The sequence below is a fragment of the Schistocerca gregaria genome, chromosome 6 (assembly GCF_023897955.1).
Source record: "Schistocerca gregaria isolate iqSchGreg1 chromosome 6, iqSchGreg1.2, whole genome shotgun sequence".
Lineage (NCBI taxonomy): Eukaryota > Metazoa > Arthropoda > Insecta > Orthoptera > Acrididae > Schistocerca > Schistocerca gregaria.
The window spans coordinates 498,430,289-498,449,996 of record NC_064925.1 but is presented as its reverse complement, the minus strand read 5'-3'; the positions used below and the strand labels follow the sequence as shown (position 1 = coordinate 498,449,996).

At 44.1% G+C, this 19,708-nt stretch overlaps 1 protein-coding gene across 2 annotated transcripts in view; it reads right to left on the bottom strand.

Annotated features, from left to right (window-relative positions):
• The window catches only part of LOC126278674 (uncharacterized), a 544,140-nt gene that overhangs the window by 369,807 nt on the left and 154,625 nt on the right, over positions 1-19,708 (bottom strand). The window contains exon 3 of one of the 2 annotated variants that reach the window (XM_049978912.1): positions 11,874-11,925. In XM_049978912.1, coding sequence (XP_049834869.1) covers positions 11,874-11,925 — 52 coding nt within the window. Of the gene's footprint in view, positions 1-11,712; positions 11,778-11,873; positions 11,926-19,708 lie in introns of those variants that run through there. The other variant, XM_049978913.1, reaches the window with a different exon arrangement.

Below are 19,708 nucleotides of genomic sequence, written 5' to 3'. Positions count from 1 at the left end.
GATTAATACGCTCGTAATGTGAGAAAGATGAATATTTGAGCCGCAGCACCTCAGACGCGAAATGCAACACCTGGAAAGCGTTCTGAGGAGCAATGGGTACTCCACCAGTTACATACGAATTGTAACAGAGTGAAACACTCGGCGAAGTGACACATCAGAAAAAGAAATGTCGAGCACGGCCTTTCCGCCATACATTCCCAGAGTGACGGACAAATCGGGCGTACATTGCGCAAACACGGCGTAAAGATCATTTACAAACCGACGAAGAAGATCAAAGAGTGCCTTAAATCCGCAAACGAAGAAAGGGACCCACCTGCAACGTCAGGAATATACTGCATACCATGCACATGCAGAGAAGTTTATGTCGGCATGACTGGACGATCAATCAACACCAGGATCACAGAACATAAGCGACATTGCAGGTTTGGGCTGGTGGAGAAATTGGCCGTGGCAGAGCACGCGTTCTGTGATACCGACCACGTAGTAAAATGCGCCGACACGGAAGTTCTGGCTGTAGAGAAGAACTCACACACTCTCTTTTTCAGAGAAGCTATAGAAACACATAAACAAGAGAACAGCTTCATCAAGAAAGAAGAAAGCCTCGAAGTAAAAGGATCCTGGCTTTCCGTGCTGCAGCGAAGGACCGTCGCAGTTAGCAAGAGAACCGCACCGGAAATTACCGCGGGGAAGCCCTTGGACGTTGGCGCGCCAGGTACATCTAGTCTGAGGCCGCGAGCTCGGCTCCAGTTCACCACCAGCAATGGAGGGTGAAGCTTTGACAATGCCAGCCAACTGTGCTGGCGGAACGTCAGAAAAATCATCAAACGTCGGCCGAAGAAACCGAAGCAGAAGCCAACAGGCAGTTTGTCAACAATTGGCCAAGAAAGCCTTAGCAATTTTGTAATAAGAAAAGAGTGTTTTCCACCGTTTCGTTTTCCATGGGCGTTGGGAGGGAGGGAGGGGGGGAGTGTGAGGAGTGAGACTTATAGGGTCATTCATAAGTAGCTCATAGGCTTCCGAAGAAGACCGCGCAAAAACTACACAACATACTGAAAATAGCCACACATCAGTGGACAGGGCATCTCTATAAGTTTGTAACTCACACTAGAGGTGCGCAGCATGGGCTTCGTGTCTGATGTGGCAAACCTCAATCCATGTGTACAAATACAGGGTGGCGCACGAAATGTGTTACCATTTTGTTTCTGAATATAAACTTTATTGACAATACAATCTGAAAGGAACATATACTACAATGCAGAGCAGTCCATGGAGATTTGTTCTAACTCAGCACATGCTCAATATGTACACCATTTCGTTTCCTAACTTCCTTCAAACGAACACTGAACTGAAATTAGTGATTACCCTACGGCACATGACTTCCGTAATTTCACTGCAAGCTTGAAGAATAAGTCTTCTGAGCTCCATTCAATCACGTGGATGTTTCGGGAAAATATTTTCCTTTAGGTACCCCCAAAGAAAAGAGTCACATGGATTGAAGTCTGGACTATTTGGGGGGGGGGGGGGGAGGGCAATTTTGTCCGTCATTGAAGCGACCTGAAAACCTGAGTGAAATGATCCGCATGTCGAAATGCTCATGTAAAAACTCCAATACAATATTTGCAGTATGTGGCCTTGCTCCATCTTGCATGAACCACTGCGTGTTGAAGGGCAAGGCCGTAGCAAGAAGCTGTGGAATGAAGCTATTGTGAAGCATGTTCAAATAACGCTCGCTGTTTACAGTTTCTCCACAGAAAAAGGGTCCAATAAGTCCGTGACTGTAAATTGCTGCCGCACTTGTGGGTTTTCAGTGGCCCAAAAGCGTACATTTTGTTTGTTAACAACACCTTCTAAATGAAAATGCGCCTCGTCTGAAAACCAAACGTTGTTGAGAGTTTCTTCCCTATCCTCCGCCCACTGAGCAAACAGTAGTCTTTGCTGCTTGTGTTCTTCAGTGAGCTTCTGTGCACAGGTCATTTTGTATGGGTACATATGGAGGTCACTTTTAAGAATGCGTTGAACGGAGCGTCTGGATATTCCCAGTTGCACTGCTACCTTTCTACACGATTTCCCGGGACTTCTCTGTACAGCAACTCGTACCGCTTCAATATTCTCCGGCGAAGAAACAGGCTTAGGCCGAGGTCGCTTCGCTTCCAATACTGTTCCTTCCTGTACAAATTTATCGTACAACCTGTGGATGGTCTTCTTGCAAGAGACCCACGTGTGTTAAACTATTGTCGAAAACGCCTCTGAGCCACAACAAGGCTTTTCGTTTCATGAAAAAGTAACACAATTGCCGATCGTTGCTGTGTCGTCAGTCTTCCATTGTCAGCCATTGCTGCTTGCTAGTCTTCTAGCGGCAGTATCGTGAATTACACGTCATTTCGTAACTCATTTGTTTTTCTAAGCTCTGCTGGTACTGCTGTAGAGATCCAAGAGGGACATCTAATGTGCGTCCTAAATTGTGACAGAAACAATTGGTAACACATTTCGTGCGCCACCCTGTAGTTGACGCGATGAGTCGGGGAAGGCGCGAAGGCAGGCCGCTTTCCGAATATGACAACTGTGTTGCCGTCTTGCAGGCGCGAACTAATTCGATGTGACAATACGGTGACGAGGGTTGAGAGTGAAACGTGCGGAAAACACAACCTACAGGTGCAGTCTGTAATTATGAGAACTCTGCTAACCATCAGTAGGCTTCCCTTTACCAGTGAGACTGATATACATAGCAACAACAACCAACAAATGCCAACTCGTTCTCTGTTAACCTATCATGGAACACATAAGTCCAGTTGGTAGTCAAAAAGTTAACATGCAACGAAAACGGGGGGACATTAACATCATTACTAACGGCCAGTTTATCTAACAAACAAGTTACGACAGTATCCAGCGAACTAAAACAGTACCATCACTGTGGATAAGCGAGAGCACGATTAACAATACATCAGTTTATAGTGCCCGCTCGGAGCACTATCTTCAAGCATCACGCTAATCACATTTACTTGCGACACAGGCAGTAACATACCGTGTCCAAACTCTCAGAAATAAAAGCCACAGCTGCTTATTTAAAATCGGCGAGCCACACGTATAATTTTTGGAACTGGATGTCACATGAATAAGGTAAAATTTTCTAAATACAGTGTTTGCTCTTCAACAAAACCTAACCGTATGCCTCCTAGTAGTTAGAGTCTGTAGCAGTTAGAATCTTTTTATGTAGCTGGCTATAGTTGCTACTTGCTGTAATTCGTGTTATGAAGATTTTCTGTGAGATAAGTCACTTATGAAAAAGAATGGGGTTTGCAGTGTTGGGATTCATGATTGGAATGAGTTTGGGCAAATAACAGAGTTGGAGGTAGCTTCATATTTCTTTAATTATATATTTTTTGGATTTGTATTATTGTTAGGATTTCTTGCAATTCTGGGCCATTCTTTCGTGTTAATTATTGGAAGACATATTGTCAATGTATAGTAGTCAGATTGCGTTGGGCTTGTATATTGTGGGTAATTAACGAATAGGTTAAGTTTGAGTTGTCTTTGTCAGGGAAAATTCTGTAGATCAGTGGTTAGTAAAAATATAATTGAAGAGGTAGTTTCACACCCACTCGTTTCCGCTAAAGGGAGCATACACTATCTGTGCGCAGCAACTCCAGAGTGATGTCAACCTAGATACATGAACCAAAATTGTGCCACCTTAGGCACAGCGTTTTTTAGTGACTGATCGTCAAACGTGTAATCAAACAATATCTTTCCATTAATAGTGTGCCCATTCGTTTTTCCCATTTCATTCCCGACATTTCGACGACCGACACAGCCGTCTTTTTCAGGTGCTGCGAGTTTTGCAGTGATGTGTATTCGCTGCATGGACTCCATACTCTGAACTGTTGTTGGTCTCATGCTGTTTACAGCAGAGTTCGATTCCCGACGCCCACAACACATTTTGATGTTCTTTTATTTTCCAGAGCTCACACAGAGCTGTTAGTGACATTCGGGTAAGGGGTGAGAAAGAAGAGGAAGTGGTCTACCTGTCAGGAGTAAAAGCAGGAATAGCACAATGGGGTGTAGGGCTTTACATCAGGAAAGAAATGGAACCCAGCGTAGTTGCAATAAGGTATGTAAACGAACGACTGATGTGGATAGATTTGACAGTGTCTAGCAAGAAAATTAGGATTGTGTCAGTATATTCGCATTGTGAAGGGACAGATCAAGATAAGATGGATAGTTTTTATGAGGTACTCAGTGATGTAGTTGTTAGAGTAAAGGACAAGGACAGTGTTCTGCTCGTGGGTGATTTTAACGCCAGGATTGGAAATCGAACAGAAGGGTATGAAAAAGTCATGGGTAAATTTGGAGAGGATATGGAGGCCAACAGGAACGGGAAACAACTCCTGGATTTCTGTGCCAGTATGGGCTTAGAAATCACAAACTCCTTTTTTAAACATAAGAACATTCACCGGTATACTTGGGAAAGCAGGGGAACCAGATCTGTCATTGACTATATAATAACAGATCAGGAATTCAGGAATGCTGTGAGGGACACACGTGTATTCAGGGGATTCTTTGATGACACTGATAATTATTTAATCTGCAGTGAAGTTGGGATTGCGAGGCCGAAAGTGCAGGTGGTCAAGTCCATATGTAGCAGGATAAGAGTGGAGAAACTTCAGGATAAGGAAATCAGGCACAAGTACATAACAGCGATCTCAGAAAGGTACCAGTTAGTTGAATGTAGTTAATTACAGTCATTGGAAAAGGAATGGACAAGGTACAGGGACACAGTACTAGAAGTGGCTAAAGAATGTCTTGGAACAGTAGTGTGTAAAAGCAGGAAGAAGCAAACAGCTTGGTGGAATGACACAGTCAAGGCAGCCCATAAAAGGAAAAAGAAGGCGTATCAAAAATGGCTACATACTGGAACTCAGGTAGAGAGAGAAAGTTATGTCGAAGAAAGAAACAAAGCCAAACAGATAATTGCAGCATCCAAGAAGAAATCTTGGGAAGACTTTGGAAACAGGTTGGAGACTATGGGTCAAGCTGCTGGAAAACCATTCTGGAGTGTAATTAGCAGTCTTCGAAAGGGAAGTAAGAAGGAAATGACAAGTATTTTGGACAGGTCAGGAAAACTGCTGGTGAATCCTGTGGATGCCTTGGGCAGATGGAGGGAATATTTTGAAGAGTTGCTCAATGTAGGTGAAAATACGATCAGTAATGTTTCAGATTTCGAGGTAGAATGGGATAGGAATGATGACGGAAATAGGATCACATTTGAGAAAGTGGAGAAAATGGTCAATAGATTGCAGTGCAATAAAGCAGCTGGGGTGGATGAAATTAAGTCGGAACTCATCAAATACAGTGCAATGTCATGTCTTAAATGGCTACACAGGATAATTGAAATGGCCTGGGAGTCGGGACAGGTTCCATCAGACTGGACAAAAGCAGTAATCACACCAGTCTTTAAACATGGAAACAGAAAAGGTTGTAACAACTACAGAGGTATCTCTTTAATCAGCGTTGTGGGTAATATCTTCTCAGGTATTGATGAAAGGAAAGTGCGAGTATTAGCTGAGGACCAATTGGATGAAAATCAGTGTGGGTTTAGGCCTCTTAGAGGTTGTCAGGACCAGATCTTTAGATTGCGGCAAATAATGGAAAAGTGTTATGAATGGAACAGGGAATTGTATCTATGCTTTATAGATCTCGAAAAGGCATATGACCGGGTTCCTAGGAGGAAGTTATTGTCTGTTCTACGAGATTATGGAACAGGAGGCAAACTTTTGCAAGCAATTAAAGGTCTTTACGTGGATAGTCAGGCAGCAGGTAGAGTTGACGGTAAATTGAGTTCATGGTTCAGAGTAGTTTCAGGGGTAAGAGAAGGCTGCAACCTGTCGCTACTGTTGTTCATATTATTTATGGACCATATGTAGAAAACAATAGACTGGCTGGGTGAGATTAAAACATGAGAACACAAAATAAGCAGTCTTGCGGAAGACTTAGTTGTGATGGCAGATTCGATTGAAAGTTTGCAAAGTAATATTTCAGAGATAGATCAGAAATGTAAGGACTACGGTATGAAGATTAGCATATCCAAAACGGAAGTAATGTCAGTGGGAAAGAAATATAAACGGATTGAGTGCCAAATAGGAGGAACAAAGTTAGAACAGGTGGACGGTTTCAAGTACTTAGGATACATATTCTCACAGGATGGCAACATAGTGAAAGAACTGGAAGCGAGGTGTAGCAAAGCTAATGCAGTGAGCGCTCAGTTACGATGTACTCTCTTCTGCAAGAAGGAAGTCAGTACCAAGACTAAGTTATCTGTACACCGTTCAATCTTTCGACCATCTTTGTTGTGTGGGAGCGAAAGCTGGGTGGATTCAGGTTACCTTATCAACAAGGTTAAGGTTACGGATATGAAAGTACCTAGGATGATTGCAGGTAGTAGTAGATGGGAACAATGGCAGGAGGGTGTCCACAATGAGGAAATCAAAGAAAAACTGGGAATGAGCTCTATAGATGTAGCAGTCAGGGCGAACAGGCTTAGATGGTGGGGTCATGTTACACGCATGGGAGAAGCAAGGTTACCCAAGAGACTCATGGGTTCAGCAGTAGAGGGTAGGAGGAGTCAGGGCAGACCAAGGAGAAGGTACCTGGATTCGGTTAAGAATGATTTTGAAGTACTAGGTTTAACATCAGAAGAGGCACCAATATTAGCACTGAATAGGGGATCGTGGAGGAATTTTATAAGGGGGCTATGTTCCAGACTGAACGCTCAAAGGCATAATCAATCTTAAATGATGATGATGATGACACTTATATTCAGTGAAACACAAATTCTCTCAGCTTTTTCCAAGTCAGGCAATTATGATGGCCGAGGATACTTTAATAAATTGAGTGCTGGAGCCCAAGCCTTATTTAAACTGAAACCGATATCACAACATACAGTTTTTACTCACAGGCGAGAAATCTCCATGACACTTTTTCAAAACGAAACACGATCTATATGCGCAATACTAATCCACTCTCTGAGCTAACAAGAAGTGCGTGCTTTGGCGCGCATTTCTATGTACAGGGTGGTAAGAAACAGTCGGAAAGGGCGTTGCAGGGAAGATATTTTTGAGAAATAATTGTTAAGAGAAAATTCGACATATTGCGCCGTTTCAGGTTAATTCGAATTTAATTTAGCCAATCAAGCCGTTGCACGAGTAAATTCAAGCTGTCCGCTAGAGACGTTGTCGCCAAACGTACTTTCGTTAGGTTTCCTAAAATCGAACAAGAGAGCTACACAAAAATAGTACGGATCGAACCCGAGCCAAAGGCTCAGCATTCTCATGTGTTATCTACGCTATGAGAACAACTGACACTAATTGTAAACTGTTCTTTTGCCGTTCTTGTAACAGGAAGGTATGTGTTGAAACTTCCTGGAAGATCAAAACTGTGTGCCGGACCGAGACTCGAACTCAGGACCTTTGCCTTTCGTGGGCAAGTGCTCTACCATCTGAGCTACCGAAGCACGACTCACGCCCGGTACTCACAGCTTTACTTCTGCCAGTATCTCGTCTCCTACCTTCCAAACTTCACAGAAGCACTCCTGCGGAACTTGAAGAACTAGCACTCCTGAAAGAAGGGATATTCAAAATGGTTCAAATGGCTCTGAGCACTATGGGACTCAACTGCTGTGGTCATCAGTCCCCTAGAACGTAGAACTACTTAAACCTAACTAACCTAAGGACATCACATACATCCATGCCCTAGGCAGGATTCGAAACTGCGACCGTAGCAGTCGCACGGGAAGGGATATTGCAGAGTCATAGCTTAGCCACAGTCTGGGTGATGTTTCCAGAATGAGATTATTCACTCTGCAGCGGAGTGTGCTCTGATATGAAACTTCCTGGCAGATCAAAACTGTGTGTGGGACCGACACTCGAATTCGGGACCTCTGCCTTTCGCGGGTAAGTTCTTTACCATATGAGCTACCCAAGCACTACTGATGCGCCGTCGTCACAGCTTCTGTGAAGTTTGGAAGGGAGGAGACGAGATACCGGCAGAAGTAACGCTGTGAGGACGGGGCGTGAGTCGTGCTTGGGTACCTGAGATGGCAGAGCCCTTGCTCGCGAAAGGCATAGGTCCCGAGTTCGAGTCTCGGTCTGGCACACATTGTTGATCTGCCACGAAGTTTCATATCAGCGCACACTCCTCTGCAGTGTGAAAATCTCGTTCTGGAAGGTATGTGTTGTTCCAGTAGGATAATGTCCCGTTGACATTGAGGTCATTAGAGACGTAGCACAAGCTCGGATTTTGTTAGGGACGGGTAAGAAACCATCCCGGTATTTGCCTAGATAGATTAAGGGAAATCATGCGGGAAACCTAAATCTGGATGGCCGGACGCGTGTATGAACCGTCGTCCTCCCGATGCGAGTCCAGTGTGCTAACCACTGCGCCACCTCGCTCGGTCCCGTCAGTAAAGTCAAACATTGTAAAGTGACGGTTATCAACAAACTAGTCTTTCGTTGCGAGAAATGCATTCGTCGACAGGGTGACTGTTGAGAAATAAATTGGTAGACATGAAGAATGAGGATATGTGGTATTAATAGCGTTTGTTTTATTTAAAATGCTTCGAGAGTTTTCACATGAAAAATTCGAAGGCATTACTTTTCAGCATGGTTTTGCATGTATTCTTTCCGCCTTTAAGCTTTGCCTTCTTTGCTTAGTACTGGTTTACCATCTGAACTATTGATGTTGGCTCTCCTGTTTCTCTTTTTTCCAAAGGTTTCTTTAATTTTCAGATACTTGGCATCCGAATTCCTATAGTTTTGCTTGCTTACACAGCTTTGCATCTCTTCTCTTGCCATTCCTTCTTTGCCATTTTGCACTTTATGTCAGTCTCCTTTTTAAAAGTCTGTATTCAGTACCGGATGCTACATTTTAAATTTTTTTCCCTTTCACGAATGAACTTTAGCATCCCGTATGTATGTTCTCCTTGAGGCTTTTACTTTCAGTATTTCGTGCCGTCAAAGCAACCCATTTATTTTTCTTGCACATTTCTTTAAACAAATTCCGTCACTATACAGAGCCAAAAGTACCACCTGTCAGGTGATTAATGCAGCATTGCTCTCTTTGGATGTTTGCTCAAACTCAAACATTAAAATGAATGGATAGTATTTTCATTCATGTCTGTACCCCACTCATGATGGAATATCAGGACACTGTCTTGAGTTTAACAGTAAGGTTGGAAACTCAGACAGTATTTCATCGCTACAATAAAATTTTGTCACGTATTTGCCATGGATTTTATGCCGACGCAAAAGTCAAAACATAACGTAGTTTTTTCGTACCATAACATTTGCACTGTGATGGCCAGTGATTCCTTAGCAGCGAGATCAGAGGGAGCTTTACGTGCTCTCTCTTGGCAATCGTAAGTAGAATAACAAACAGATCGTTCTTGATCGTTGATGGATCACAAATGAATGATCTTTTGGGACACCAAAGAAAGGAATTAACCCTACGGCAAGAAGGTCTGAATCTCGTTCTTTCTGCAAACAGGACAGTGTTTTCACAGTATACTGCCTCACTAAGCTCTTCAAAAGAAGAAACTTCAAGTGGGTTGCGTAACTGATGCTTGAGGCGAATACACTGCTATCTCCGAAAGATATGAGGGACCCGCTGAGCGGCACAAGCACTTGGAGCAAAATTAAGACAAAAGAACGTACGTACCCCCCCCCCCCCATAGAAACAGTGAATGGACATACTACCCCATCACTGTAAATACTACCCCTCACTAGGAATAGTGAATAAAAGTAGTCCTCCCCCCGCCCCACCTTAGGAATAATGATCGAAATACGCCCCACATGCAAATACAACCCTCCCTAGGTTTAATCAAACAAATAAACTGCCAACTATAGGACAATCTCAAATCCAATAGAGAGCCCAGCCACTCCCCCCCCCCCCCCCCCCTTAGCATATAAGTCAGCCCCTTCACAATACTTAGCAGAGGTAACAAAACCCACAACCAAGGGATAGACATAAGTAATTCATATCCATCATACCGGATTTTCGATCGGCCCACACGTCCTTCATTGCGCAAAGTTGTGCAGGGCACAAAACTCATACCCGTAATCATCAAACCCAAGCTCATCCCCACACCACCACTTCCCATGTAAGACTACAAAACCAAATCTCATTGTAATAAGTCTACCCATAACTGTCTCACCAGGCTATCAAATGTCCACAAGCCTATCACAGTAGCAAACTGTCGTAAGGACACGCGCAAATCATCATCATCATTGAATTAAGGATCACCACCATTAAATCACCAAACCACACTAATCACCATCAACAAAAATCTCTGACTATCCGCTCTATCTTTCTCTCCTCTCACAACCCATACAAAAAAAAAACCTGACAAAAGTCAATCCTAAGATACTCTATCCACTGTACAACAGTAAACTCTATTCCTTTCATGCAGCAAGATATCCTGTGAATCCAAAACTCCCTTGTATATAACAACCCCAACACAACACTAGACAGAAGGCGATGCAGAAATGCCTTCATGGCCTGTTCGGGACGAGTTTAGTTTAGTTTTATATGTCTGCGGTGGCAGACTTTTCTTTCCAGAGGCAATAGTATTGCTAACTGAAACTTCGTGGCAGATTAAATCTGTTTTTTTTTTTCTTTTCTTTTTTTTCGGACCAAGACTCGAACTCGGAACCTTTGACCTTCGCGGACAAGTGCTCTCCTGACTGAGCTACCCATGCACGACTCAGGACCCGTCCTCACAACGTAACTTCCGCCAGTATCTCGTCTCCTGCCTTCCAAATTTCACAGGAGCTCTCCTGTGAAACCTGCAAGATTAGCACTCACGGTAAAAATAATGTTGGGGACATATGGCGTAGCCATAGTGTGGGAGACGTTACCAGAATACACACTCCCCTGTAGAGTGAAAATTTCATTCTAATCTGGATAAGTGGTCTGGCCACATAACATTACCCGGTACGACTCCGCTGTGTTGGTCTGCGAACGGCCGAAAGCAAGAGGAAATCATAACCGTTAGATTTTCCCGAGGTCACGCAGCTCTGCTGAATAGTTTAGTGGTGAAAATATTCCGGAGGTAAAATAGTCCCATTCATGGACCACCAGACGGCGGGGACTGCTCACGAGAAGTTTGTAATCTGGAACACCAAAAGTGGCATTATACAGGTCGGGGAGTGGAATGTTAGAGCCCTTAATTGGGTGGAAAGGTTATAGCACTTTAAACGAGAAATGGATAGGTTGAAGTTTGATACAATGGGAATTGTGAACTGTGTTGGTAGAAAGAACAGGACTTCTGATCAGTTGAATGTACGATTGTAAATACAAAAATCAGCTATTGATAACTCAGTAGTAGGTGTAATAATGATTACGAAAATAGGAATGCGGATAAGCTATTACGAAGGGCATATTGAACGCATTATCAGCCAATATACACGAAGCGAACACCCATCACATTAGCTTACTGGATACAAAGATAATGACGATACTGAAAGAATGGACAAAGTGATAAAATTAATTGTTCAATCATTAAGGGAGAAGAAAATTTAATTATAATGGGTGATTGCCTTTCGATGGTAGGAGGAATTGAACATAGAACACGGGGATGGTGCTTGGGGGGGAATTTTGCTCATATTGCAATTTTATCATTGTTAACCTTTGCTTTAAGAATCGAGAAAGGAGGTTGGATTTTACCTTCCTTTATATGAGTCAAAAATAGTTGGTCCTCTGCTCAGTTTCTTGTCGTTCATCGATTTGCCACCAAGAGCACAGCCTGTGAAGACACATTAGCATAACGAACAGGAAATTTTGACCAACATGTAATAAACAAGTGAAAAAAATGAATTTGAACTTACTTGTGATGGTACGGCTGGAAGACGTAGCAGAAATCTCTCAAAGCTGTGCAGTCTGCAAATAAAAATAAAATAAGCGAGGTAGTACCACATAACAGTTAGCGGTTATTGATTTCTGAAGTGAATACACAGTAAATGGAATATCAGATCCAAAACCTAAATGATAACCACATTTCTTAGACAGAAGCAGCTAATAAAAATGTCCCAAAACCCGAATAATAATCACATTTCTGAGGTAAAAACAACTGGTATAAAATTTAGCTAGACTGTATTGCGCATGTTACAATTCTAGTCCTCATACTCAGAAACTTACATAGATTTGGTCGCAAATCCGTACCAACAAACTGCAACGACGAAGATAAAATTATGACTTTCTTTTCTGATATGTTTCCTTTGATTTGCAACCTTTCTTTTTTCCTGTGCAAAATTTGTACATCCTTGATGGAAAAGATCTCCAAGGAGAAACTTTTACACGGCATTCAAGAATTTTTTTGTGTAGTTTCGTTAAAGAAATCAATGATGTGCAATGTTGTTGTTATGTTGACTCCTAATGCTCCTGGGACGATAACTTTTTTTTCTTTTTAATTTTCAGAAACAAATCAGTCGGTTGCTCATTACGTTCTGACGACTATAGTATCACACGAATGGAAAGAGATACTAAAACAAACAAAACAAATTACGTGAGCTGTATACCACCCGCAGTCAAAACATACATACTTTTTAAAGGTCGTATTAAAAGTTTGTTCTGTTTCTTTACACCCGCTGTTGCAAAATCGTTGATCAATATAACAACGACGTATTTTGACTGACGCATCCTGTCTAGCATCCCAAGCGGAGTAGTGGAAGGTACCCATACGAATGTGGACTGAAGGTAAACTTGGCTCTTCACATGATCCCAGAAGAAGGAAATCATCAGCTTCACAACTGATCCAAGTTGGGCATGGATCACGCCGATAGTCGACTATTTTGAATAAAATATTAGCACCAGTTGCAATTTTCTTTTCATTTTGGAAACCAAGATCGGTTTAGATCCACGTGGCTATTATCCAGTGGTGTATGTCAGACATCTCAAGAGAACTGAGCAGTCATTCTGTGTTCTATTAGGACGTCTCGCATACGAGGGCTGTTGAATAATGAATGATCATAATTTTTTATGGTCATGATTTCTCGCTATGGGATTTAATCTTATAACATTCTGTTAGCTAAATGCGAACAAACACGCCGTACTAGTTTCATTGACCCGCCTGTAGGAAGCAAGCATGTTCAGTAATGACTACCGCAGCAACAGGGGTGACACGCGATGAACAATTATGCGGATTTGAAATTGTGCTTTCGCCTCAACAGATCTTCAGCTGCGGCCTATTATGGGAGGCCTATGGAGAGTCTCCTCTTCCCTACAGGAAAACTTGAAGATGGTTGGAATTGTTTAAAGAGGGGAGACAATCAATTTAAAAGGAAGTTGGACCCGGCAATCTACTTCTCCTATAGAAGAAAACACCAATACTGCTGCTGTTATTGTGAGAGAGGCTCACGAATAACCTTACGAACACTTCCTAAAAATTTTCATTGGGTGCCACGCCCAAGCTGATGACAGAAAATCTACTTATGAGACATGCTTGTTTAGTGACTTCAAGAAAGCGGATTTCTGAACAAGAAGACATTCCATGCAAGTCTGGACGCAGTTGAAGTTTATGTTAGAGGAAGATCCAGAGTTTATTTCAAAGGTAGTCACTGGTGACGAAATTTGGCTACATCATTTTGAGTCATGCGGTAGTGTTCTCGCTTCCCACGCCCGAGTTCCCGGGTTCGATTCCCGGCGGAGTCAGGGATTTTCTCTGCCTCGTGATGACTGGGTGTTGTGTGATGTCCTTAGGTTAGTTAGGTTTAAGTAGTTCTAAGTTCTAGGGGACTGATGACCATAGCTGTTAAGTCCCATAGTGCTCAGAGCCATTTGAACCATCATTTTGATACTAAGAGCAAACAGCAAAGCTCAGTATGGAAATCTCCTTCATCGACGAGCCCCAAAGAAGCAGACATAGTTTCCTCTTCTGGGAAAGCTATGGTGATCTAATTTACTGCTATTCATGTAATGGTTTATCAGTATGTATCTGGGCACATATCAGCAACTGGCCAGGTCTGACCCAAAAACTTTGCAAGTCTGTATCAGATGCACAAGACCACACATACGTGAAAAAGACTGGATGTTACACCAAGGATAACGCACGGTGACATATTGCAAACGTTGTTACTGAATATCTTGCAAAAATCTATGTGAAGTGCTTCCAGCGCCCTCCTTATAGTCCGGATCTGGCCCTGTGTGACTTTTTTCTATTCCCTAAACGAAGAAACACCTTCGAGGGGGGCATTTTCCGTCATCAGATATACACTAGAGGCTATTCTAGCATGTCTTTGGAGACTAGCAGAAGCGCTGGGAAAAGTGCATCGCAGCCACAGGAGACTATTTTGAGGAGAACCGTCTAAATTATCAGGAGGAATAAAGCTATGTTGTCAAAAAATTCTGATCATTCTGTATTAAACAGCCCTTGTGTATTACTGGATAATAGCCCTGCGGATCGAAGACGGGTTTGGTTTCTAAAATTTAAAAAACTGCAACTGTTGCTGACATTTTATTCAGAATCAATAATACAGTTGCGGGACCTCCATCAGCATGCTCCGTATGTTGGAGAAGAAATTAATAGCCGACTAATCCATCGTTACATAAATTGCACTTTTAAGTAGTTCCTAACGCAGCATGCATACTGTGTCGTCCTTTCGTCATTTTGAAACTACGTAACCCTTCGATTACCTAGTGAGTATGAGAAAGGGAAGAGAAGTGTGTCAAGGAACATTTTGTAGATATCTGTGCTCACCCTCAGAGAAATGCGCTTTAGACGATGTGTTCTCTATTAGTACACTGGACAAAAAAAAACATGGCACTCGCGGTAGATATGACGATAGAACTTTTTAATACAGCCTCTAGCTTCGATTAGGGCCCCAATTCGACGAAGAAGACAGTCCACTAGTTTTTTTTCCAGTTGTACGTCACCCAGAGGACGCCACTCGTTTATGAGCAAAGCTACCGAACTGCTGGGATGTTTTTAGTACCTTACAGGTATTGGTCCTAACAGTCTGTTATTTTCTATGGAAGTAAGATTCTACATCTACACCTATACTCTATGAGCCACTGTGAAGTACACGGCAGGGAGTATGTCCAGTGTACCAGTTATTACGGCTTTTCCCCCGTTACATTCATGTATGGAGCTTAGGAAAAATGACCGACTAAATGGCTCTGTGGGTGCTGCAATTAATCTACTCTTATTCTCACGATACTTATATGAGCGATATGTAGGAGGCTGTAGTATATTCGTAAAGTCATTATGTAAAGGCGATTCTTGAAACTGTGTTAGTAGATGTTAGTAAACTTTCTCGGGATAGTTTCGGTCTGTCTTGAGTCTGCCAGTTCAGTTCTTTCAAACATCTCAGTGAAGCTCCCCCGCGGGACAAAAAAACTTGTGACCATTCGTGCTGGCCTTTTTTGTGTACGTTCAACATCCCCTGTTAATGCTATTCAGTTCGGGTCCCACACACTTGCACAGTTTTCTAGGATGGGTAGCACGAGTGATCTGTAAACAATTTTCTTTATACACTCATACTCATAAATTAGGGATAATTGCAGAATGTGGTGCCACACAACGTGGTACTACATAAAACTGGCGCTAATAGTATAGGCACATAGGGAACACACACGAGACAGATCTGTAAGTCCATGGTATTGGTGATAAGTTGAGAAAACCGTCCCGAAACACATGTGCTACTAAACGACACTGTTTCCTGCTCATGTTCCCCGATATCAATATAGGATATGATCACCATTCTGGATCAAGTGCTTGAACAGCTGCTGGGGTATAGCCTTCCATTCTTGCACCAGTGCCTGTCTGAGCTGAGCTGAGGTGTCGTAAGCGTTTGAAGACATGCAGCGATGCGTCGGTCGAGAGTATCCCAGACTTGGCGATGGGGTTTAGGTCTGGAGAACAGGCAGGCCATTCCATTCGCCTGATATCTTTTGTTTCAAGGTACTCCTCCACGATGACAGCTCGGTGAGGCCGTGTGTTATCATCCATCAAGAGGAAGGTGAGACCCACAGCACCCCTGAGAAGGTGGGCATACTAGTGCAAAATGACGTCCCGATACACCTGACCTGTTACAGTTCCTCTGTCAAAGACGTGCGGGGGTGTACCTGCACCAGTCATAATCCCACCACACACCATCAAACCACGACCTCCATACAGATCCCTTTCAAGGACATTAAGGGGTTGGTATCTGGCTCCTGGTTCACACCAGATGAAAACCCGGCGAGAATCACTGTTCAGATTATACCTGGACTCGTCCGTGAACATAACCCGGGACCACTGTTCCAATGACCATGTACTGTGTTCTTGACACCAGGCTTTACGGGCTCTCCTGTGACCAGGGGTCAGTGGAATGCACCTTCCAAGGTCTCCGGGTGAATAAACCATGTCTGTTCAGTCGTCTATAGACTGTGTGTCTGGAGACAACTGTTCCAGTAGCTGCGGTAAGGACCCTAGCAAGGCTACCTGCAGTACTCCTTAGCCGTCTGCGGACACTGATGGTGAGATATCGGCCTTCTTGTGGTGTTGTACACTGTGGACGTTCCGTACTGTAGCGCCTGGACACGTTTCCTGTCTGCTGGAATCGTTGCCATAATCGTGAGATCACACTTTGTGACACACGGAGGGCCCGTGCTACGACCTGCTGTGTTTGACCAGCCTCCAGTTGCCCTAGTATTCTTCCTCTCATAACGTCATCAATATGTGTTCTTTGAGTGATTTTCAACACATAGTCACTATCAGCATGTCTGAAAACGTCTGCACACTTACTCGCTGCATCGTACTCTGACATGCACGAACACACGTCTGCGTATGTGGACTGCTGCCAGCGCCACAGTGCGACGACCGCAGGTCAAATGCACCGCATGGTCATACCCCGAGGTGATTTAAAACCGAAAACCGCCCACCAGAGCGTTGTTTCACCATCTTCAGCATTATCCTTAATTTATGAGCATGAGTGTAGATCAGTTGCATTTCCAGAGTAGCCTACCAATAAAACAAAGTCTGCTGCCTATTTTACTCACAACTGAATCTTCGTGATCATCCCATTTCATGTTCCTAGTGTTACACCTGGGTATTTGTACGAGTTTACAGACTCCCTCATACTATATTCATAGGATACTGTGTTTTTTCGTTTTGTGATGTGTACAATTTCACATTTCTGAACTTTTAAATCAAGTTGTCAATCTTTGTACTACTTTGAAACCTTATCAAGGCCTGACTGAATATTTGTACAGCTTCGTTCAGACAGTACTTCGTTGTAGATAACAGCATCATCTGCGAAAATTTTGAGGGTACTATTAATATTGTCCGCTAGATCATTAGTATACAACATGACAGCAACGGACCCAACACACTAGTCTGCCATACACTCAGAGTTACTTTCACACATACATCTGCCGATGGCTCTTCATCAAATATATGCTGTGTACTGCCTACCAAAAAAATTCTCAGTCCAGTCACAAATTTCACCTGATATACCATGCTATTGCACTTTTGAATAAATTTACATCTACATCTGCATCTACATCCATACTCCGCAAGCCGGCGGAGGGTACCTTGAGTACCTACACTCCTGAAAATGGAAAAAAGAACACATTGACACCGGTGTGTCAGACCCACCATACTTGCTCCGGACACTGCGAGAGGGCTGTACAAGCAATGATCACACGCACGGCACAGTGGACACACCAGGAACCGCGGTGTTGGCCGTCGAATGGAGCTAGCTGCGCAGCATTTGTGCACCGCCGCCGTCAGTGTCAGCCAGTTTGCCGTGGCATACGGAGCTCCATCGCAGTCTTTAACACCGGTAGCATGCCGCGACAGCGTGGACGTGAACCGTATGTGCAGTTGACGGACTTTGAGCGAGGGCGTATAGTGGGCATGCGGGAGGCCGGGTGGACGTACCGCCGAATTGCTCAACACGTGGGGCGTGAGGTCTCCACAGTACATCGATGTTGTCGCCAGTGGTCGGCGGAAGGTGCACGTGCCCGTCGACCTGAGACCGGACCGCAGCGACGCACGGATGCACGCCAAGACCGTAGGATCCTACGCAGTGCCGTAGGGGACCGCACCGCCACTTCCCAGCAAATTAGGGACACTGTTGCTCCTGGGGTATCGGCGAGGACCATTCGCAACCGTCTCCATGAAGCTGGGCTACGGTCCCGCACACCGTTAGGCCGTCTTCCGCTCACGCCCCAACATCGTGCAGCCCGCCTCCAGTGGTGTCGCCACAGGCGTGAATGGAGGGACGAATGGAGACGTGTCGTGTTCAGCGATGAGAGTCGCTTCTGCCTTGGTGCCAATGATGTTCGTATGCGTGTTTGGCGCCGTGCAGGTGAGCGCCACAATCAGGACTGCATACGACCGAGGCACACAGGGCCAACACCCGGCATCATGGTGTGGGGAGCGATCTCCTACACTGGCCGTACACCTCTGGTGATCGTCGAGGGGACACTGAATAGTGCATGGTACATCCAAACCGTCATCGAACCCATCGTTCTACCATTCCTAGACCGGCAAGGGAACTTGCTGTTCCAACAGGACAATGCACGTCCGCATGTATCCCGTGCCACCCAACGTGCTCTAGAAGGTGTAAGTCAACTACCCTGGCCAGCAAGATCTCCGGATCTGTCCCCCATTGAGCATGTTTGGGACTGGATGAAGCGTCGTCTCACGGGGTCTGCTCGTCCAGCACGAACGCTGGTCCAACTGAGGCGCCAGGTGGAAATGGCATGGCAAGCCGTTCCACAGGACTACATCCAGCATCTCTACGATCGTCTCCATGTGAGAATAGCAGCCTGCATTGCTGCGAAAGATGGATATACACTGTACTAGTGCCGACATTGTGCATGCTCTGTTGCCTGTGTCTATGTGCCTGTGGTTCTGTCAGTGTGATCATGTGATGTATCTGACCCCAGGAATGTGTCAATAAAGTTTCCCCTTCCTGGGACAATGAATTCACGGTGTTCTTATTTCAATTTCCAGGTGTGTATATCGGTTCTCCCTTCTATTCTAGTCTAGTATTGTTCGTGGAAAGAAAGATTGTCGGTATGCCTGTGTGTGGGCTCTAATTTCTCTGATTTTATCATCATGGTCTCTTCGCGAGATATACGTAGGAGGGAGCAATATACTGCTTGACCCCTCGGTGAAGGTATGTTCTCGAAACTTCAACAAAAGCCCGTACCGAGCTACTGACATCTCTCCTGCAGAGTCTTCCACTGGAGTTTATCTGTCATCTCTGTAACGCTTTCGCGATTACTAAATGATCCTGTAACAAAGCGCGCTGCTCTCCGTTGGATCTTCTCTCTCTCTTCTGTCAACCCTATCTGGTACGGATCCCACACTGCTGAGCAGTATTCAAGCAGTGGGCGGACAAGTGTACTGTAGCCTACTTCCTTTGTTTTTGGACAGCATTTCCTTAGGGTTTTTCCAATGAATCTCAGTCTGGGATCCGCTTTAATTTTATACGGTCATTCCATTTAAATCACTCCTAACGCCCACTTCCAGATAATTTATGGAATTAACTGCTTCCAGTTACTGACCTGGTATATTGTTGCTAAATGATACAGGAGCTTTCTTTCTATGTATTCGCAGCACATTACACTTGTCTACATTGAGATTCAACTGCCATTCCCTGCACCATGCGTCAATTCATTGCAAATCGTTCTGCATTTCAGTACAATTTTCAATTGTTACAACCTCTCGATA